The sequence below is a fragment of the Somniosus microcephalus genome, chromosome 4, assembly GCF_052327205.1.
Source record: "Somniosus microcephalus isolate GS21.2 chromosome 4, FLI_Smic_1.0, whole genome shotgun sequence".
Taxonomy (NCBI): Eukaryota; Metazoa; Chordata; class Chondrichthyes; order Squaliformes; family Somniosidae; genus Somniosus; species Somniosus microcephalus.
Genome location: NC_140990.1, coordinates 96,575,292 through 96,597,766, shown reverse-complemented (window position 1 = coordinate 96,597,766; position 22,475 = coordinate 96,575,292). Strand labels below are relative to the sequence as shown.

The window sequence follows — 22,475 nt, the reverse complement described above, 5'->3', positions numbered from 1 at the left end:
TAAGGTCATGCCCCCGTGTTCTGGACTGCCCCACCAGAGGAAATAGTTTCTCTCTCTCTCTACCCTATCGACTTCTCTGATCATCTTAAACACCTCGATTACATCACCCCTTAATCTTCTATACTCAAGGGAATACAAGCCTCGTCAATACAACCTGTCCTCGTAATTTAACCCTTTTAGCCCCGGTATCATTCGAGGTGAATCTGCGCTGCTCCCCCGCCAAGGCCGATTAATCTATCCTTCCTGTGCCCAGAACTGAACACAGTTCTCCAGATGGGGTCCCCAGTTACAGGCTGAGCAGCGAGCGATGTCTCTGTGTCTCAGACTATCTGGCTCTCCCGTGCACAGAAAGCCTCACGGAATTTAATGAACCCACAATGGGTATTCCCCTTGCCTCAGCTGTAAACAATGGATCCCGACTGTGTTCATGCTCTGCGCTGTTCCTTCAATGATATGACCTTTTGCTGATTGTCCCTCTGTGTTTATTCCCATTGTCTCAACACTGTCATAACATGCAGAGGTAAACAGTCTGCCCTGGCTCTTCTGTCTGGGGCCTACTGTCCTAATCAACATTCCCATACCTTGTGCATCTCCAGGTGTTGATCTAATCTCAACTGAATCTAACCTTTAATTATTACAATCTGATTTCAAACAAGGTCCCTTCCAGATCAAGTAGGTAACAGCCCTAGAACAACAACAACACGCATTTATACAGCGCCGTTAACGTAGAAAAACGTCCCAAGGTGCTTCACAGGAGCATTATGAGACAGAACTTGACATCGAGTCACAGAAGGAGATAATAGGACAGATGGAGGTAGGTTTTAAGGAGCGTTTTAAAGGAGGAAAGAGAGGTGGAGAGGTTTAGGGAGGGAATTCCAGAACTTAGGGCCCGGGCAGTTGAAGGCACGGCCACCAATGGTGGAGCGATTTTAAAATCAGGGATGCTCAGGAGGTCAGAATTGGAGGAGCGCAGAGATCTCGGAGGGTTTTAGAGCTGGAGGAGATTACAGAGATGAGGGGGGCGAGGCCATGGAGAGATTTGAAAATAAGGATGAAAATTTTGAAAATTCAAAGCCCCAGAATGTCAACATTACCAGACCTGGTCCATTCCACATCTCAATCACGTTTCATCATCGATTTTTATATTGTCACTGAGAGAATGAGGAGGGAGGGTTAGTGGACGTTTCTTTACACAGAGGGCTGTTGGAGCATGGGATGATTTGACACAGGGAGTGGTTGAGGCAGAGGCCATTGCATCGTTTAAGGGAAAATTGGACAAATATTGGAAGCAGAGGAGGATACAAGTCAATGGGCAGAGAGCAGGGCAGTGGGATTAGTTTGGGGATACAGGGCTATGGGGAGAGAGCGGGGCAGTGGGATTAGTTTGGGGATACAGGGCTATGGGGAGAGAGCGGGGCAGTGGGATTAGTTTGTGATTGATACAGGGCTATGGGGAGAGAGCGGGGCAGTGGGATTAATTTGGGATTGATACAGGGCTACGGGGAGAGAGTGGGGCAGTGGGATTAGTTTGTGATTGATACAGGGCTACGGGGAGAGAGCGGGGCAGTGGGATTAGTTTGGGATTGATACAAGGCTATGGGGAGAGCGCGAGGCAGTGGGATTAGTTTGGGATTGATACAGGGCTATTGGGAAAGAGTGGGACAGTGGGATTAGTTTGGGATTGATACAAGGCTATGGGGAGAGCGCAAGGCAGTGGGATTAGTTTGGGATTGATACAGGGCTATTGGGAAAGAGTGGGACAGTGGGATTAGTTTGGGATTGATACAGGGCTATTGGGAGAGCGCAAGGCAGTGGGATTAGTTTGGAATTGATACAGGGCTATGGGGAGAGAGCGGGGCAGTGGAATTAGTTTGTGATTGATACAGGGCTATGGGGAGAGAGCGGGGCAGTGGGATTCATTTGTGATTGATACAGGGCTATGGGGAGAGAGCGGGGCAGTGGGATTAATTTGGAATTGATACAGGGCTATGGGGAGAGAGTGGGGCAGTGGGATTAGTTTGTGATTGATTCACGGCTATGGGGAGAGAGCGGGGCAGTGGAATTAGTTTGGGATTGATAAAGGGCTATTGGGAGAGCGCAAGGCAGTGGGATTAGTTTGTGATTGATACAAGGCTATGGGGAGAGAGTGGGGCAGTGGGATTAATTTGGGATTGATACAGGGCTATGGGGAGAGAGCGGGGCAGTGGGATTAGTTTGTGATTGATACAGGGCTATGGGGAGAGAGCAGGCAGTGGGATTAGATTTGGATTGATACAGGGCTATGGGGAAAGAGCAGGGCAGTGGGATTAGTTTGGGATTGATACAGGGCTATGGGGAGAGAGCGGGGCAGTGGGATTAGTTTGGGATTGATACAGGGCTATGGGGAGAGAGTGGGGCAGTGGGATTAGTTTGGGACTGGAAGCCTGTGTCCAGTGGTGTACCACAGGGATCGGTGCTGGGTCCTTTGTTGTTTGTAGTGTTCATTAATGATTTAGATATGAATGTAGGAGGTATGATCAGTAAGTTCGCAGATGACACGAAAATTGGTGGAGTGGTAAATAGCGAGGAGGGAAGCCTCAGGCTACAGGACGATATAGACGGGTTGGTCAGATGGGCAGAACAGTGGCAAATGGAATTTAAACCTGAAAAGTGTGATGTGATGCATTTTGGGAGGACTAACCAGGCAAGGGAATACACAATGAATGGTAGGACCTTAGGAAGGACAGAGGATCAGAGGGACCTTGGTGTGCATGTACATAGATCCCAGAAGGCAGCAGGACAGGTAGATAAGTTGGTTAAAAAGGCATATGGGATACTTGCCTTCATTAGCCGAGGCATAGAATATAAGAGCAGGGAGGTTATGATGGAGTTGTACAAAACGCTAGTTAGGCCACAGCTGGAATACTGTGTGCAGTTCTGGTCGCCACACTATAGGAAGGATGTGATTGCTTTGGAGAGGGTGCAGAGGAGATTCACCAGGATGTTACCTGGGCTGGAGCGTTTCAGCTATGAAGAGAGACAGGACAGGCTGGGGTTGTTTTCCTTAGAGCAGAGAAGGCTGAGGGGGGACCTGATTGAGGTGTACAAAATGATGAGGGGCATAGATAGGGTAGATAGAAAGGAACTTTTCCCCTTAGTAGAGGGGTCAATAACCAGGGGGCATAGTTTCAAGGTAAGGGGCAGGAGGTTTAGAGGGGATTTGAGGAAACACTTTTTCACCCAGAGGGTGGTTGGAATCTGGAACTCACTGCCTGAAAGGGTGGTAGAGGCAGGAACCCTCACAACATTCAAGAAGCATTTAGATGAGCACTTGAAACGCCATAGCATACAAGGCTACGGACCAAGTGCTGGAAAATGGGGTTAGATTAGACAGGGCTTGATGGCCGGCGCGGACACGATGGGCCGAAGGGCCTCTTTCTGTGCTGTATAACTCTATGACTCTATGATTGATACAGGGCTATGGGGAGAGCGCGAGGCAGTGGGTTTAATTTGGGATTGATACAGGGCTGAGTGGGACAGTGGGATTAGTTCGGGATTGATACAGGGCTATTGGGAGAGCGCGAGGCAGTGGGATTAGTTTGTGATTGATACAAGGCGATGGAGAGCGGGGCAGTGGGGTTAGATTGGGATTGATACAGGGCTATGGGGAGAGAGTGGGGCAGTGGGATTAGTTTGGGATTGATACAAGGCTATGGTGAGAGAGCGGGGCAGTGGGATTAGTTTGGGATTGAAAGTAGTTTGAGATTGATCCATTTAACCACATTTACCTTTTCTATCCTGTCTTACTAGCACTCACATGCTCTCTCACTCGCTCTCACGCGCTCTCGTTCTGTCTAATACACTCACGCTCTGTCTCTCACGCACTCTCGTTCTGTCTAATACACTCATGCTCTGTCTCTCACGCACTCTCGTTCTGTCTAATACACTCATGCTCTGTCTCTCACGCACTCTCGTTCTGCCTAATACACTCACGCTCTGTCTCTCACGCACTCTCGTTCTGTCTAATACACTCATGCTCTGTCTCTCACGCACTCTCGTTCTGCCTAATACACTCATGCTCTGTCTCTCACGCACTCTCGTTCTGTCTAATACACTCATGCTCTGTCTCTCACGCACTCTCGTTCTGTCTAATACACTCATGCTCTGTCTCTCACGCACTCTCGTTCTGCCTAATACACTCATGCTCTGTCTCTCACGCACTCTCGTTCTGTCTAATACACTCATGCTCTGTCTCTCACGCACTCTCGTTCTGTCTAATACACTCATGCTCTGTCTCTCACGCACTCTCGTTCTGCCTAATACACTCACGCTCTGTCTCTCACGCACTCTCGTTCTGTCTAATACACTCACGCTCTGTCTCTCACGCACTCTCGTTCTGTCTAATACACTCATGCTCTGTCTCTCACGCACTCTCGTTCTGCCTAATACACTCACGCTCTGTCTCTCACGCACTCTCGTTCTGCCTAATACACTCACGCTCTGTCTCTCACGCACTCTCGTTCTGTCTAATACACTCATGCTCTGTCTCTCACGCACTCTCGTTCTGTCTAATATACTCATGCTCTGTCTCTCACGCACTCTCGTTCTGTCTAATACACTCACGCTCTGTCTCTCACGCACTCTCGTTCTGTCTAATACACTCACGCTCTGTCTCTCACGCACTCTCGTTCTGCCTAATACACTCATGCTCTGTCTCTCACGCACTCTCGTTCTGCCTAATACACTCACGCTCTGTCTCTCACGCACTCTCGTTCTGCCTAATACACTCACGCTCTGTCTCTCACGCACTCTCGTTCTGTCTAATACACTCATGCTCTGTCTCTCACGCACTCTCGTTCTGCCTAATACACTCATGCTCTGTCTCTCACGCACTCTCGTTCTGCCTAATACACTCATGCTCTGTCTCTCACGCACTCTCGTTCTGTCTAATACACTCATGCTCTGTCTCTCACGCACTCTCGTTCTGTCTAATACACTCATGCTCTGTCTCTCACGCACTCTCGTTCTGTCTAATACACTCATGCTCTGTCTCTCACGCACTCTCGTTCTGTCTAATACACTCATGCTCTGTCTCTCACGCACTCTCGTTCTGCCTAATACACTCATGCTCTGTCTCTCACGCACTCTCGTTCTGCCTAATACACTCACGCTCTGTCTCTCACGCACTCTCGTTCTGTCTAATACACTCATGCTCTGTCTCTCACGCACTCTCGTTCTGCCTAATACACTCATGCTCTGTCTCTCACGCACTCTCGTTCTGCCTAATACACTCACGCTCTGTCTCTCACGCACTCTCGTTCTGCCTAATACACTCATGCTCTGTCTCTCACGCACTCTCGTTCTGCCTAATACACTCACGCTCTGTCTCTCACGCACTCTCGTTCTGTCTAATACACTCATGCTCTGTCTCTCACGCACTCTCGTTCTGCCTAATACACTCATGCTCTGTCTCTCACGCACTCTCGTTCTGCCTAATACACTCATGCTCTGTCTCTCACGCACTCTCGTTCTGCCTAATACACTCACGCTCTGTCTCTCACGCACTCTCGTTCTGCCTAATACACTCACGCTCTGTCTCTCACGCACTCTCGTTCTGCCTAATACACTCATGCTCTGTCTCTCACGCACTCTCGTTCTGCCTAATACACTCATGCTCTGTCTCTCACGCACTCTCGTTCTGTCTAATACACTCACGCTCTGTCTCTCACGCACTCTCGTTCTGCCTAATACACTCATGCTCTGTCTCTCACGCACTCTCGTTCTGCCTAATACACTCATGCTCTGTCTCTCACGCACTCTCGTTCTGTCTAATACACTCATGCTCTGTCTCTCACGCACTCTCGTTCTGCCTAATACACTCATGCTCTGTCTCTCACGCACTCTCGTTCTGCCTAATACACTCATGCTCTGTCTCTCACGCACTCTCGTTCTGCCTAATACACTCATGCTCTGTCTCTCACGCACTCTCGTTCTGCCTAATACACTCATGCTCTGTCTCTCACGCACTCTCGTTCTGCCTAATACACTCATGCTCTGTCTCTCACGCACTCTCGTTCTGCCTAATACACTCACGCTCTGTCTCTCACGCACTCTCGTTCTGTCTAATACACTCATGCTCTGTCTCTCACGCACTCTCGTTCTGTCTAATACACTCACGCTCTGTCTCTCACGCACTCTCGTTCTGCCTAATACACTCACGCTCTGTCTCTCACGCACTCTCGTTCTGTCTAATACACTCACGCTCTGTCTCTCACGCACTCTCGTTCTGTCTAATACACTCACGCTCTGTCTCTCACGCACTCTCGTTCTGCCTAATACACTCACGCTCTGTCTCTCACGCACTCTCTCCAACTCACTCACCCACTCTTGCTCACTGTCACTCACTCACTCACTCTGTCTCGCGCTCACTCATTCACTCACACTCACTCACTGTCCCACTCTCTCTCTCCCCCCCTCTCTCTCTCTCCCTCTTCTCTTTCTCTCTCTCCCTCTTCTCTTTCTCTCTCTTTCTCCCCTCTCTCTCTCTTTCTCTCTCTCCCTCTTCTCTTTCTCTCTCTCCCTCTTCTCTTTCTCTCTCTCTCTCTGTCTCTCTGTCTCTCTCTCTCTCTGTCTCTCTGTCTGTCTCTCTCTCTCTCAATTTTCAATTCAATTCAATTCAAATTGCTTTATTGGCATGACAAGGTACATCTTATGTTGCCAAAGCATCGAAAAACATTTATGGTTGAACACATAAACGCAGATCTATTCATACAGTGTATAAACAGATATATCCCTGAGTGTATAAATATACATTCGTATAATTTGTATATACTCTTTTCTTAGGTTTACTGGTTGTCCCTCTGTTTATGGCAAGCTGTAACATAGTGTGCCGCTAAGGTTACACAATTTCTCTTTTCCCCTAGTAGGTATGGGAGTTTTTGGTCGCCATTCAAATTTCTGAATTCCGGGCATATTTTTGTGAATTTGGGGTAGAAATTCCCCCTTATGCCCTGATATTTTCCACAAGCTGTGAGGAAGTGCATCTCTGTCTCCACCACTCCTGACTGCAGTGAGAGCATATCCTGTCCTCTCTTGGCAGCCGGGTCTGTCTGTGTCTGCCTTTTTCGATGGCCAGGCTATGTTCACTAAGTCTGTACATAGTCAAGGTTTTTCTCAGTTTGCTATCCTTTACCGTGGTCAGGTAATCAGCCATGTTGTATTGTCTGTTTAGGGCCAAGTAGCAATTGAGTTTGCTTTGGGTTTTTGTTGTTTCTGCCCAATATGACAGGTATTTTTCCTTTTGCTTAGTGACAATTGTGTTGGGTCGAATTCTCTGTGCTACGATGTCACTGTCCTGGGGCTGGTTATTGTTAGTAGTGTTAGTAGTTACTTCACTGAGTCCCAGGACTAGTTGACTGAGGGTATTCTTCTTTATGGTCCTCTCTTGGCATTTCAGGGCTTCCTAATGATAGCAGTGGGGGTTGCTCATTTTTAGGTGTTTCCAAAATTTGGTGGCTCTTTTTTGGATAGTAATTATTAATGGATATTGGCCTAGTTCTGCCCTGCATGCATTGTTTACGGTTTTCCTTTGAGTCCGGGGGATACTTTTACAGAATTCTGCATGTAGGATCTCAATTGGGTGTTTGTCCCATTTTGCAAATTCTTGTTGTGTTAGCGGTCCCCACACCTCACTGCCATAGAGTGCAATTGGTTCAATTACTGATTTAAAAATTTTGAGCCAAATGCTAATTGGGATTTCTATTTGGATTGATTTTTTAATGGCATAGAAAGCCCTTCTAGCTTTCTCTTTCAGTTCATTCACAGCCAGATGAAAATTTCCCGTAGAGCTGATTTTTAAGCCCAAGTATGTGTCGTTAGTGGTTTGTTCAATTTTAGTTGTTCCTCGTGTGAAATTTATTCTGGGTCCCTGATGTCTGGATCTTTGCTGGAACACAAGGACTTTGGTTTTTTGGGGGTTTATTGTCAGGGCCCAGGTCTGACAAAATGACTCTAGCAGATCCAGGTTCTGCTGTAGACCCTCCTTAGTTGGTGACAGCAGAACCAGGTCATCTGCATAGAGGAGGAATTTAACCTTGGATTCAGATAGGGTGAGGCCGGGTGCTGTAGATTGTTCACTCACTCTCCCCCTCTCTCTTGCCCTCTCTCTCTCTTGCCCTCTCTGTGTCTCTCCCCTCTCACTCTCCCCCTCTCCCTTGCCCTCTCTCTCTCTGTCTGTCTGTCTCTCTCGCCTCTCACTCGCCCCCTCTCTCTTGTCCTCTCTGCCTCTCTCTCTCTTGCCCTCTCTGTCTCTCTCTCTGTCTCTCTCTGTCTGTCTGTCTATCTCCCCTCTCACTACCCCCTCTCTCTCTTGTCCTCTCTGTCTCTCTCTCTTGTCCTCTCTGTCTCTCTCTCTTGTCCTCTCTGTCTCTCTCTCTTGTCCTCTCTGTCTCTCTCTCTTGCCCTCTCTGTCTCTCTCTCTCTCTGTCTCTCTCTGTCTGTCTGTCTCTCTCGCCTCTCACTCTCCCCCTCTCTCTCTTGTCCTCTCTCTCTCTCTCTTGTCCTCTCTGTCTCTCTCTCTTGTCCTCTCTCTCTTGTCCTCTCTGTCTCTCTCTCTTGTCCTCTCTGTCTCTCTCTCTTGCCCTCTCTGTCTCGCTCTCTCTCTGTCTCTCTCTGTCTGTCTGTCTCTCTCGCCTCTCACTCTCCCCCTCTCTCTCTTGTCCTCTCTCTCTCTCTCTCTCTCTCTGTCTCTCTCTGTCTCTCTGTCTCTCTCCCCTCTCACTCTCCCCCTCTCTCTCTGTCTCTCTCCCCTCTCACTCTCCCCCTCTCTCTCTGTCTCTCTCCCCTCTCACTCTCCCCCTCTCTCTTGCCCTCTCTGTCTCTCTCCCCTCTCACTCTCCCCCTCTCTCTCCCCTCTCTGTCTCTCTCCCCTCTCACTCTTCCCCTCTCTCTTGCCCTCTCTGTCTCTCTCCCCTCTCACTCTTCCCCTCTCTCTTGCCCTCTCTGTCTCTCTCTCTCTCTCTGCCTGTCTGTCTCTCTCCCCTCTCACTCTTCCCCTCTCTCTTGCCCTCTCTGTCTCTCTCTCTCTCTCTGCCTGTCTGTCTCTCTCCCCTCTCACTCTTCCCCTCTCTCTTGCCCTCTCTGTCTCTCTCTCTCTCTCTGCCTGTCTGTCTCTCTCCCCTCTCACTCTCCCCCTCTCTCTCCCCTCTCACTCTACCCCTCTCTCTTGCCCTCTCTCTCTCTGTCTCTCTCCCCTCTCACTCTCCCCCTCTCTCTTGCCCTCTCTGTCTCTCTCCCCTCTCACTCTTCCCCTCTCTCTTGCCCTCTCTGTCTCTCTCTCTCTCTCTGCCTGTCTGTCTCTCTCCCCTCTCACTCTCCCCCTCTCTCTCCCCTCTCACTCTACCCCTCTCTCTTGCCCTCTCTCTCTCTGTCTCTCTCCCCTCTCACTCTCCCCCTCTCTCTTGCCCTCTCTGTCTCTCTCCCCTCTCACTCTTCCCCTCTCTCTTGCCCTCTCTGTCTCTCTCTCTCTGTCTCTCTCTGCCTGTCTGTCTCTCTCCCCTCTCACTCTCCCCCTCTCTCTCCCCTCTCTCTCTCCCCTCTCACTCTACCCCTCTCTCTTGCCCTCTCTCTCTCTGTCTCTCTCCCCTCTCACTCTCCCCCTCTCTCTACCCCTCTCTTTCTCCCCTCTCACTCTTCCCCTCTCTCTTGCCCTCTCTGTCTCTCTCCCCTCTCACTCTTCCCCTCTCTCTTGCCCTCTCTGTCTCTCTCTCTCTCTGTCTGTCTGTCTCTCTCCCCTCTCACTCTCCCCCCCTCTCTACCCCTCTCTTTCTCCCCCTCTCTCTTGCCCTCTCTGTCTCTCTCCCCTCTCACTCGTCCCCTCTCTCTTGCCCTCTCTGTCTCTCTCTCTCTTTCTCTCTCCCCCTCTCTCCCCAGTGAGAGGGGGTGTCAGTGTCTCCGGGGCAGGCTGCTGAGGAGAAAGGGGCGGTGGGAGGGGGCGGGAAGCTGGCCGCTGGCACTGACTGTGTTTTGCATGCCCTTTTCCTCCTCGCTAATTGACGAATCCTTTGGCCTTCCGGCCGCCACCCGACCCCTCGCGGCAGCGGCTCCCGGTTAGACTCGGGGCCTACTCCTGCCCTCCCTCCCCTCACCCCTCCAGTGTCGGAGCGGCCCCACACATCTCGCCCATAGATTCCTGGTCCACAGTCCGAGGTACATTCGTTTCATAAAAGAAGGATGTTGAAAGTGCTGCTGTTGCCCTTTCCCCAGACTCAATGTTTGCTTCCTTATTAAATACCATGTGTTTTCGCTGATGAAAGGTAAAAGATTCAGGGCATGAACTACCCAGGCGGCTCCTGAGTGAAGTATTCATTAACCAGCGCCTGTACTGCTGCCTAATTGCCCACTGTTTACTGTCTCAACACTGCCAAGTAGCACAAAAAAAACAACATTCACAATACTCAGGGCTTCCTGACTCAGCGGGTCAGTGCCCCCACCCGGTGCAGACCTGAGCCTCGCACAGAGCAGGAGGAGCCCAGGGTCCATAGCCCCGCCCCGGTCTGTGCTGAGTGAGCTGATCCCAGCTGGGGGGGCGGGTAGGAGGGGGGCTACAATTGGGTACTCATATCTCAGCACATACTGGGAGGTGGGGGCGGGGAGTGGAACCCGGGCTCTTCCTGCTCTGTGGGGCACAGGACCAATTGTAGCAGCTCCATACTCTCGCTCTCTGTCTCTCTCGCTCTGTCCCCTCTCTCTCTCGCTCTGTCCCCTCTCACTCTCTGTCTCTCTCTCTCTCTCTCTTTCTCTCGCTCTGTCCTCTCTCTCGCTCTGTCTCCCTCTCTCTCTCTCTCTCTCGCTCTGCCCCCTCTCACTCTCTGTCTCTCTCTCTCTGTCCTCTCTCTCGCTCTGTCTCCCTCTCTCTCTCTCTCTCTCTCGCTCTGTCCCCTCTCACTCTCTGTCTCTCTCTCTCTCTCTGTCCTCTCTCTCGCTCTGTCTCCCTCTCTCTCTCTCTGTCTGTATCTCTCTGTCTCTCTTTGTCTCCCACATTACAACAGTGACTCCACTTCAAAAATAATTCATTGGCTGTAAAGCGCTTTGGGATGTCTGGTGGTCGTGAAAGGCGCTATATAAATGCAAGTCTTTCTTTCTCTCTATCTCTGTCTCTCTTTCACTCTCTCTCTCTCTCTCTCTGTCTCTCTGTCTCTCTCACTCTATCTCTGTCTCTCTTTCACTCTTTCTCTCTCTCTCTGTCTCTCTATCTCCCTCTCTCTCTGTCTCTCTCGCTCTATCTCTGTCTCTCTTCTTTCACTCTCTCTCTCTCTCTCTCACTCTATCTATCTCTCTCTCTCTATTTCTCTCTCTGTCTCTATATCTCTCTCTGTCTCTCTATCTCTCTCGATCTCTCTGTCTCTATCTCTCTATCTCTTCTTCACTGTATCTCTCTGTCTTTCTCTGTCTTTCTCTCTGTGTCTCTCTCTATCTCTCTCTCTCTCTGTCCAATTTTTCCAATTCCAATTCCAATTCAAATGCTTTATTGGCATGAAAGTTTACAGAGAACCATATTGCCAAAGCTTGTCTCTCTCTGTGTTTCTCTCTCTCTCTCTCTCTCTCTCTGTCTCTCTCTCTCTCTCTCTCTCTCTCTCTGTCTCTCTCTCTGTCTCTCTCTCTGTCTCTCTCTCACAGACAGTGTTTGATTTGAGTTCACTTCCACTCCAGTAGCTGGCAGACCCCTGGATGCGCACTATCTAATAATTCAGTGTTAATTCCTGCTCACTGAATATTCTGATCACTGAATGTATTTCTTTGACACGGTCGTGCTGAGCTCACTAACCCAGAAGTAACTGGGCTCTGAGTGCTTCACGCTTCAGAGAACACACCTCTCCAGATGGACCTGTGTCTGGTGACCATTTTCTCCCTCTCTCTCTCCTCCCCCCCCCCTTTTTCTCCCTCTCCCCTCTCTCCATGACTCGCTCTGCATCTCTCTGTCCTGCACCAAGTCCCGTTCACCCATCACCCCTGTGCTTGCTGACCTTCATTGACTCCCGGTCCGGCAGCACCTCCATTTTGAAGAAGGAGTTTCGACCCGAAACGTCAACTCAAATTTCTCTTCACGGATGTTGCCTGACCTGCTGAGTTTTTCCAGCATTTTCTGTTGTTATTTTAAATTTCTCATCCTTGTTTTCAAATCCCTCCATGGCCTCGCCCCTCCCTATCTCTTGTAACCTCCTCCGGCCCTACAACCTACCGAGATCTCTGCGCTCCTCCAATTCTGGTATCTTGAGCATCCCTGATTTTAATCGCTCCACCTTTGGCGGCCGTGCCTTCAGCTGCCGAGGCCCCAAGCTCTGGAATTTCCTCCCTAGGTCTCTCTGCCTATCTTTCCTCCTTTAAGACGCTCCTTAAAACCTACCTCTTTGACCAAGCTTTTTGTTCACCTGTGCTGATATCCCATTATGTGGCCCAGTGTCAAATTTTGTTTGATAATTGCTCCTGTGGAAGCGCCTTGGGTCGTTTTACTACGTTAACGGCACCATATAAATGCGCATTGTTGTCCATAAAAGGCAGAAGCAACATCTATAGGCCTCGGCTAACATCCATCCCTCAAACCACATCCCCACAGTGCTGTTAGGGAGGGAGTTCCAGGATTTTGATCCAGTGACGATGAAGGATCGGCGATATATTTCTAAGTCAGGATGATGTGTGACTTGGAGGGGAACTTGGAGGTGGCGGTGTTCCCATGCGCCTGCTGCCCCTGTCCTAGGTGGAAGAGGTCACGGGTCTGGGATGTGCTGCCGAAGAAGCCTTGGCGAGTTGCTGCAGTGCATCTTGTAGATGGTACACACTGCAGCCACGGTACGCCGGTGGTGGAGGGAGTGAATGTTTAAGGTGGTGGACGGGGGTGCCAATCAAGCGGGCTGCTTTGTCCTGGATGGTGTCGAGCTTCTTGAGTGTTGTTGGAGCTGCACTCATCCAGGCAAGTGGAGAGTATTCCATCACACTCCTGACTTGTGCCTTGTAGATGGTGGAAAGGCTTTGGGGAGTCAGGAGGTGAGTCACTCGCCGCAGAATATCCAGCCTCTGACCTGCTCCTGTTGCCACAGTATTTATGTGGCTGGTCCAGTTAAGTTTCTGGTCAATGGTGAGCCCCCAGGATGTTGATGGTGGGGGATTCGGCGATGGTAACGCCGTTGAATGTCAAGGGGCGGTGGTTAGAGGCTCGCTTGTTGGAGGTGGTCATTTCCTGGCACTTGTGTGGCGCAAATGTTACCTGCCACTTATCAGCCCAAGCCTGAATGTTATCCAGGTCTTGCTGCGTGCGGGCATGGACGGCTTCATTATCTGAGGAGTTGTGAATGGCACTGAACACTGTGCAATCATCAGCGAAAATAACCCTGAAGCTGTCTGATTGTCATAACAACCCAACTAGTTCACTTTAGGGGAAGGACACCTGCGGTCCTTACCCGGTCTGGGCCTATACGTGACTCCAGTCCCGCACCAACGTAGTTGACTCATAAATTGCCGTCTGAAGTGGCCGAGCGAGCCACTCAGTTGTATGAAAAACCGCGGTTCGAGAAGATGGCCGCCCACCACTGCCACCTTTCTCGGGGAAAGGCAGTAAATGCCAGGGGCCTTGCCAGCAACGCCCGCCCACATCCCAAGAAGGTGTTAAAAAAGAAAGAAGTTGAAAAAGTAATAAATTGTCTGTGGAGCGTATGCAGAACATGTAGAAAGAAAGAACAAACTTACATTTATTCAGCGCCTTTCACCAGCTCAGCCAATGACGTACTTTTTGAAGTGTAGTCACTGTTGTAACGTAGGAAACTTGGCATCCAATTGATGAACAGCAAGATCCCACGAAACACAATGCGATACTGACCAGATCATCTGTTTTCGGTGATGTTGGTTGAGGGATGAGGGATAAATATTCCAGGGAGAACTCCGCCACCCGCCCCCCCACCGCTCTTCTTCCAGTAGTGGCCGTGGGATCTTTTACGTCCACCCGAGAGGCCAGACGGGGCCCTCGGTTTAACGTCTCATCTGAAAGACAAGCGCCTCAGACAGTGCAGCGCTTCCCTCAGTACCGGCACCGGGAGTGTCGGCCCTGGATTACAGGGCTCGAGTCTCTGGAGCGGGACTTGAACCCACGACCTTCTGACTCACAGCTGCAAATGCCAGTTCCTTCTTCCGTGAGCGGCCTGCGAGACAGAGCTGAAGGGGTTAATTGGGAAAGGAAGTGGAGTAGCCCGCAGATCGCTGAGTGAGGGGTGCCCGGGCCCTCTGTAAACGCTGATAAGAGAGCGGATCTGAAAGGTGCTGACGTTAAAAGATTCACTGAATCCAGCTCAGTTAATGTAGTTGGAAGAGATTGCAACAGCCAGCCATAAATATTTGATAATTAGACTAATCGAGGCGGACTCTGGAACCCTCACCCTACGCCTCTGCCCCATCGCCCCCGGCAACAGAGCTACGACTGAGGAGAAAGCACAGGTGTGAAGCCCCTTCTATCGCAGCATATTGATGGGGCTCCAGTAAAGGGATTTAGGAGTTCACGTACACAAATCACTAAAAGCTAGTGGGCTCTTACAAAAAGGAATCAGAAAGGCTAATTCAGTGATGGCCTTTATCTCGAGGGGGCTGGAACACAAAGTGATGCTTCAGTTGTACAGAACTCTGGTCAGACCCCATCTGGAGAACCGCGTTCAGTTCTGGGCACCGCACCTCAGGAAGGATAGATTGGCCTTGGAGGGGGAGCAGCGCAGATTCACCAGAATGATCCCGGGGCTAAAAGGGTTAAATTACGAGGACAGGTTGTATTGACGAGGCTTGTATTCCCTCGAGTATAGAAGATTAAGGGGTGATCTAATCGAGGTGTTTAAGATGATTAAAGGAGTCGATAGGGTAGAGAGAGAGAAACTATTTCCTCTGGTGGGGGGAGTCCGGAACAAGGGGGCATGACCTTAAAATTAGAGCCAGGCCGTTCAGGGGTGATGTCAGGAAGCACTTCTTCACACAAAGGGCAGTGGAAATCTGGAACTCTCGCCCCCAAAAAGCTGTTGAGGCTGGGCGGTTAATTGAAATTTTCATAACTGAGATTGATAGATTTTTCTTAGGCAAGGGTATTAAGGGATGTGGAACCAAGGCGGGTAGATGGAGTTAAGATACAGATCAGCCATGATCTAATTGAATGGGGAAGCAGACCTGAGGGGCTGAATGGCCTCCTCCTGTTCCTCTGTTCCGGAGTGAGAGTCCCCGGGGTTGTTATGTGACTGACTTGGGGCCAGACGAACACTGTGCCCCGACCCCAGCAAGGTGCTGACTCCCCAGGTCCCGGAGGGTGAAAGGTCAGTGTCTGACCCAGTCCTCACCATCAGAGAGTGGAGAAGGTCAAAGGGTAAAACTGGAAAAGACTTGAGTTTAAATCAAGAACACAAAGTTGTTGACACCAACACATTTCTGTGCGGTGCAGCAATCTTTTTACAACAGGGCTCCTTCTAATCGACAGCACTAAAACCTTGGACTGCAAATCGAAGACTATGTTTGATTATTTTTCGCAAATTGGGTTGAACTTTGATTCCCCGGCAGTTTTGCTGACTCTGACCGTTTCCCCCGCACGCAGGTGAACCTGATCTTCCCCATCGTCTACCTCCTGTTCTGGGCCTTCCTGCTGATCTTCAGCCTGTGGTCGGAGCCGGTGGTCTGCGGAATCGGGCTGGCCATCATGCTGACTGGTGTCCCTGTGTACTTCCTGGGAGTCCACTGGAGAAACAAGCCCCAGTGCTTCGATAACTTTGTCGGTAAGGACATCGACGGCCCTCTTGCCCTTCCCGTGCGCGTGCGTACAATCCCCGGCAGTAGTTTCACCCCAGCCCCCCATCCTCTGTCACTTGCCTCCCCGTCCTCCGCACTGAAAAACAAAATGGCGTCCTTGACAACTTGCGCCGAAGGAAAGAAAGAAAGAACTTGTATTTTATACAGCGCCTTTCACCACTTCAGGACGTCCCAAAGTGCTTTACAGCCAATGAAGGTACTTTTTGAAGTGTGGTCACTGTTGTAATGGTAGGAAGCGCAGCGGTCAGTGCGTGCACAGCAAGATCCCACAAACAGCAAATGTGAAAATGACCATTTGATCTGTTTTTTAGTGATGTTGGTTGAGGGATAAATATTGGGCCCCAGGACAGTGGGGTGAACTCCCCCTGCTTTTCATCCAATCGTGGCCGTGGGATCTTTCTCATCCGCCTGAGATTTACTGAGAGACACCAGTTTAACGTCTCATCCGAAAGACGGCCCCTCCGACGACGCAGCGCTTCCCTCAGTACTGGCACCGGGACTGTCGGCCCTGGATTATGTGCTCGAGTCTCTGGAGAGGGGCCTCGAACCCACGACCTTCTGACCCAGAGACGAGAGTGAGACCGACTGTGTCACGGCTGACACCGTGAAAGGAGAGGAACAATGTTTCACAACATTTCCTTACATTGCCTGGTATCTCTCAGACCCTCTCCCTCAGGGAGATATCTGTACACTGACTGGTGTCTCTCAGTCCCTCTCCCTCAGGGAGATATCTGTACACTGACTGGTGTCTCTCAGTCCCTCTCCCTCAGGGAGATATGTGTACACTGACTGATGTCTCTCAGACCCTCTCCCTCAGGGAGATATCTGTACACTGACTGGTGTCTCTCAGTCCCCTCTCCCTCAGGGAGATATCTGTACACTGACTGGTGTCTCAGTCCCTCTCCCTCAGGGAGATATCTGTACACTGACTGGTGTCTCAGTCCCTCTCCCTCGGAGATATCTGTACACTGACGGGTGTCTCTCAGTCCCTCTCCCTCAGGGAGTTATCTGTACACTGACTGGTGTCTCTCAGTCCCCTCTCCCTCAGGGAGATATATGTATACTGACTGGTGTCTCTCAGACCCTCTCCCTCAGAGATATATCTGTACACTGACTGGTGTCTCTCAGTCCCTCTCCCTCAGGGAGATATCTGTACACTGACTGGTGTCTCTCAGTCCCTCTCCCTCAGGGAGATATCTGTACACTGACTGGTGTCTCTCAGTCCCTCTCCCTCAGGGAGATATCTGTACACTGACTGGTGTCTCTCAATCCCTCTCCCTCAGGGAGATATCTGTACACTGACTGGTGTCTCTCAGTCCCTCTCCCTCAGGGAGATATCTGTACAATGACTGGTGTCTCTCAGTCCCTCTCTCTCAGGGAGATATCTGTACACTGACTGGTGACTCTCAGTCCCCTCTTCCTCAGGGAGATATCTGTACACTGACTGGTGTCTCTCAGTCCCTCTCCCTCAGGGAGATATCTGTACACTGGTGTCTCTCAGTCCCTCTCCCTCAGGGAGATATCTGTACACTGACTGGTGTCTCTCAGTCCCTCTCCCTCAGGGAGATATCTGTACACTGACTGGTGTCTCTCAGTCCCCTCTCCCTCAGGGAGATATCTATACACTGACTGGTGTCTCTCAGTCCCCTCTCCCTCAGGGAGATATCTGTGCACTGACTGGTGTCTCTCTGTCCCTCTCTCTCAGGGAGATATCTGTACACTGACTGGTGTCTCTCAGTCCCCTCTCCCTCAGGGAGATATCTATACGCTGACTGGTGTCTCTCAGTCCCTCTCCCTTGGAGATATTTGTACTCCGACTGGTGTATCTCAGTATCTCCCCCTCAGGGAGATATCTTTACACTGACTGGTGTCTCTCAGTCCTTCTGTCCCTCAGGGTGATTTCTGTACACTGACTGGTGTCTCTCAGCCACTCTCCCTCGGAGATATCTGTACACTGACGGGTGTCTCTCAGTGCCTCTCCCTCAGGGAGATATCTGTACACTGACTGGTGTCTCTCAGTCCCTCTCCCTCAGGGAGATATCTGTACACTGACTGGTGCCTCTCTGTCCCTCTCCCTCAGGGAGATATCTGTACACTGCCTAGTGTCTTTCAGTCCTTCTCCCCCTCAGGGTGATATCTGTACACTGACTGATGTCTCTCAGCCCCTCTCCCTCGGAGATATCTGTACACTGACGGGTGTCTCTCAGTCCCTCTCCCTCAGGGAGTTATCTGTACACTGACTGGTGTCTCTCAGTCCCCTCTCCCTCAGGGAGATATATGTATACTGACTGGTGTCTCTCAGACCCTCTCCCTCAGGGATATATCTGTACACTGACTGGTGCCTCTCAGTCCCTCTCCCTCAGGGAGATATCTGTACACCGACTGGTGTATCTCAGTCCCTCTCCCTCAGGGAGATATCTGTACACTAACTGGTGTCTCTCAGTCCCTCTCCCTCGCAGATTTCTGTACACTGACTGGTGTCTGTCAGTCCCTCTCCCTCAGGGAGATATCTGTACACTGACTCGTGTCTGTCAGTCCCTCTCCCTCAGGGAAATATCTGTACACTGACTCGTGTCTGTCAGTCCCTCTCCCTCAGGGAGATATCTGTACACTGACTGGTGTCTCTCAGTCCCTCTCCCTCGGAGATATCTGTACACTGACGGGTGTCTCTCAGTCCCTCTCCCTCAGGGAGTTATCTGTACACTGACTGGTGTCTCTCAGTCCCCTCTCCCTCAGGGATATATCTGTACACTGACTGGTGTCTCTCAGTCCCTCTCCCTCAGGGAGATATCTGTACACCGACTAGTGTCTCTCAGTCCCTCTCCCTCAGGGAAATATCTGTACACTGACTCGTGTCTGTCAGTCCCTCTCCCTCAGGGAGATATCTGTACACTGGCGTCTCTCAGTCTCTCTCCCTCAGGGAGATATCTGTACACTGACTGGTGTCTCTCAGTCCCTCTCCCTCGGGGAGATATCTGTACACTGACTGGTGTCTCTCAGTCCCTCTCCCTCAGGGAGATATCTGTACACTGACTGGTGTCTCTCAGTCCCTCTCCCTCAGGGAGATATCTGTACACTGACTGGTGTCTCTCAGTCCCTCTCCCTCAGGGAGATATCTGGACACTGACTGGTGTCTCTCAGTCTCTCTCCCTCAGGGAGATATCTGTACACTGACTGGTGTCTCTCAGTCCCCTCACCCTCAGGGAGATATCTGGACACTGACTCGTGTCTCTCAGTCCCTCTCCCTCAACAACAACTTGCATTTATTAATGCGTTTAACGTAGTAAAACGACCCAGGGTGCTTCATGGGAGCGATTATGAAACAAAATTTGATACCGAGCCATATAAGGAGCTATTAGGACAGAGGTCAAAGGTGTGGGTTTTAAGAAGGAGAGAGAGGTGGAGAGGCGGTAAGGGAGGGAATTTCAGAGCGGAGGGCCCAGATGGCTGAAGGCACGGCCAGCAATGGCAGGGGTGAAAGAAGTCGTGGATGCGCAGGAGGCCAGAATTGGTGGCGTGCAGATATCTCGGAGAGTCGTAAGGCTGGAGGAGGTTACAGAGATAGGGAGGGGGGCGAGGCCATGGTGAGCGTTGGAGTAGTTGAGTCTGGAGGTAACAAAACCGCCCGCCCGTTTCACCCTGCCTCCTTTCTCTCGCCTCTTCCAGACAGCGTTACTTACTTTGGCCAGAAGCTGTGCGTGGTGGTTTACCCTCAAGAGGCACCCAAGAAGGTGGACCAGGAGATGCAGGAGCTCTCGTCGCCCACTTGCGACAACCTGAAGGAGGAGGAGGCCCAGGAGAGCTCCACGCTCAAAGGCACCGTCGCGTGTGGCCAGCTGGCAGGCGATACACAGGCCCAGCTGTGGGGCGGGGAAAAGGGGGAGCCCCCGGTCAAAGGTCAGGCCTTCCTGGCCGCCTCTCCGCGGTGGCTTGACATTTGAAACTGCGATCGTCTTTTGTTTCTATTTTACAGGGTGTGGGGAGGGAGGGAGGAAGGGGAAATATATTAAAATTGGCCCAGAGATGGAAGGCCAGCGGCCGATGAACATCTTGAATTATCAGTTTGTGGGGGGACTTGATTCACAACGGACTGAGAGAGAAGCGACACTCCTTTTTTGGGGGAGGGTCACAGGAAAGAGGAAGAGGCGGGAATACCTTCATCCATTGCCGTGACGACAGCTTCAACTGATTCACTCGCTGTGCTGCTGTACCCAACAGAAGAAGGATCTCCACACACTTGGGTTAACCCCACTAAAACTCCGTCATCTCAACCCAGGGATCTGCGGTGTGTCCTGTGGTGCTCTCTGGTTTAGTCTTTGAGACGAGATTTTTTAACGGCTTGCTCTGTTCTTGCTGCGGGAGCGGGGGCGGGAGAGGAGGTATTGTTCCAGTGGCCATTTTGGAATCGGGTCTCCCTCCCCCGGAAGCAGCTCGGCTTTCCCAGCATGCAATCGGTGTGACGCGACCAGTGGGCTGTCCTAGCGTGCCTCAAGCGGCTAGCCATCCCAGAATGCAGCTGGCATGTCACAAGCAGCTAGACGATCCCAGAATGCAGTGGGCATGTCACAAGGCGTCAAGCCCACCCAGAATGCAATGGGCATGTCACAAGGCGTCAAGCCCACCCAGAATGCAATGGGCATGTCACAAGGCATCAAGCCCACCCAGAATGCAATGGGCATGTCACAAGGCGTCAAACCCACCCAAAATGCAGTGAGCATGTCACAAGGCATCAAGCCCACCCAGAATGCAATGGGCATGTCACAAGGCGTCAAGCTCACCCAGAATGCAATGGGCATGTCACAAGGCGTCAAGCCCACCCAAAATGCAGTGAGCATGTCACAAGGCATCAAGCCCACCCAGAATGCAGTGAGCATGTCACAAGGTGTCAAGCCCACCCAGAATGCAATGGGCATGTCACAAGGCATCAAGCCCACCCAGAATGCAGTGAGCATGTCACAAGGCATCAAGCCCACCCAGAATGCAATGGGCATGTCACTCCACATTTTATCTTTCAACAAATCATGATTTGTAACATTGAAATTCAAAGACAAAAATTACCTTCCTGCTGCGAAATATTGACATGTTGTTGGTTAATGAATTCCATCAATTCCTTCAGCAGAGAAGGTCTTAATTAGAATGCATTTGTAGCATATTCTCTGTTAAACATAGTTGACCGGTTTCCTCTTGATTACCTGACTGCTGCTCTTGAAGAAATGTGTGAAAGCTAATGGGGCCTGCTCCGAGTGTCCCGATGGACTTAGACCTGCGTTCAATAATGATAGAATGCACACTCCCTCACTTTGCCCAGCATGACTCTAAAACTCAAAATAGCTGCCATTTGTAGGCTGGCAGCCATTTGCAGCGTGTCTCACTCCCACCCTGGCTGCCATTTGCAGCGTGTCTCACTCCCACCCTGGCCGCCATTTGCAGCGTGTCTCACTCCTACCCTGGCCACCATTTGCAGCGTGTCTCACTCCCACCCTGGCCGCCATTTGCAGCGTGTCTCACTCCTACCCTGGACGCCATTTGCAGTGTGTCTCACAGTCCCACTCTGGCAGCAATTTGCAGTGTGTCTCAGTCCTATGCTGGCAGCCATTTGCAGCATGTCCCTTAGTCTCAGTCGAGCAGCCATTTACAGCGTGTCTCTCAGTCCCACCCTGGCAGCTATTTGCAGCGTGTCTCAGTCCCATGCTGACAGCCATTTGCATCGTGTCTCAGGCCCACCCTGGCAGCCATTTGCAGCGTGTCTCTCAGTCCCACATTTGGTAGCCATTTGTAGCGTGTCCCTCAGTCCCATGCTGGCAGCCATTTGCAGTGGGTCTCCCTGTGCCACCCTGGCAGCCTGACCCACCTCCCCCCCCACCCCTCCCAGAACCGCACCCTCCCGGAGATGGGGGAAGGTTTCGCTGGGCCATTCTCGTTCTCCCCCCAGTTCCAGACCCCACTCCCAGGGACCCCTCTCCACACCACAAGAGCCGCCCCTTCCAGGAAAGTCTGGTGGGTTTCCCAAGCCGAGCCAGAGGGGCACATCCAACAAGGAAGGGAAACCACAATGAACATTTCATATGGGACAGTGCGCTCGAACTTGTAACCACTTAAAGGTGCTAAACTTCAGCAAGAATTAGCTGACTAGATGAATTCGACACGTATTTAAGTGTTATAAAACTGTCATAAAGCAGTGTCTGCTTGTTTATCAGTGTAAGACTTGTATCGCAGATTGTCAATTAAACTTTGTGAGTTTTATTATTATTTTGCTCTTTGTACATTGTCCTGTCAAATAATCCTAGGGCGCATACAGATACCAAGTATTGCTCGCTCTACACTGTCCCATCAAACACTCCCAGGGCAGGTACAGCACGGGTTAGATACAGAGTAAAGCTCCCTCTACACTGTCCCATCAAACACTCCCAGGGCTGGTACAGCACGGGTTAGATATAGAGTAAAGCTCCCTCTACACTGTCCCATCAAACACTCCCAGGGCAGGTACAGCACGGGTTAGATACAGAGTAAAGCTCCCTCCACACTGTCCCATCAAACACTCCCGGGGCAGGTACAGCGTGGGTTAGATACAGAGTAAAGCTCACTCTATACTGTCCCATCAAACACTCCCAGGGCAGGTACAGCGTGGGTTAGATACAGAGTAAAACTCCCTCTACACTGTCCCATCTGTAAAG

The 22,475-nt window shown here is 50.9% G+C and overlaps 1 protein-coding gene across 1 annotated transcript in view; it reads left to right on the top strand.

The window, feature by feature from the left end:
• Positions 1 to 22,050, top strand: part of LOC147119542 (large neutral amino acids transporter small subunit 2-like) — a 114,864-nt gene extending 92,814 nt beyond the window's left edge. The window contains exons 9-10 of the mRNA XM_085985116.1: positions 15,590 to 15,767; positions 19,468 to 22,050. Of these exons, the coding sequence (XP_085841242.1) occupies positions 15,590 to 15,767; positions 19,468 to 19,742 (453 nt within the window). The 3' untranslated portion in view covers positions 19,743 to 22,050. The remainder of the gene's footprint in view (positions 1 to 15,589; positions 15,768 to 19,467) is intronic.
• Positions 22,051 to 22,475: the final 425 nt, after the last annotated feature.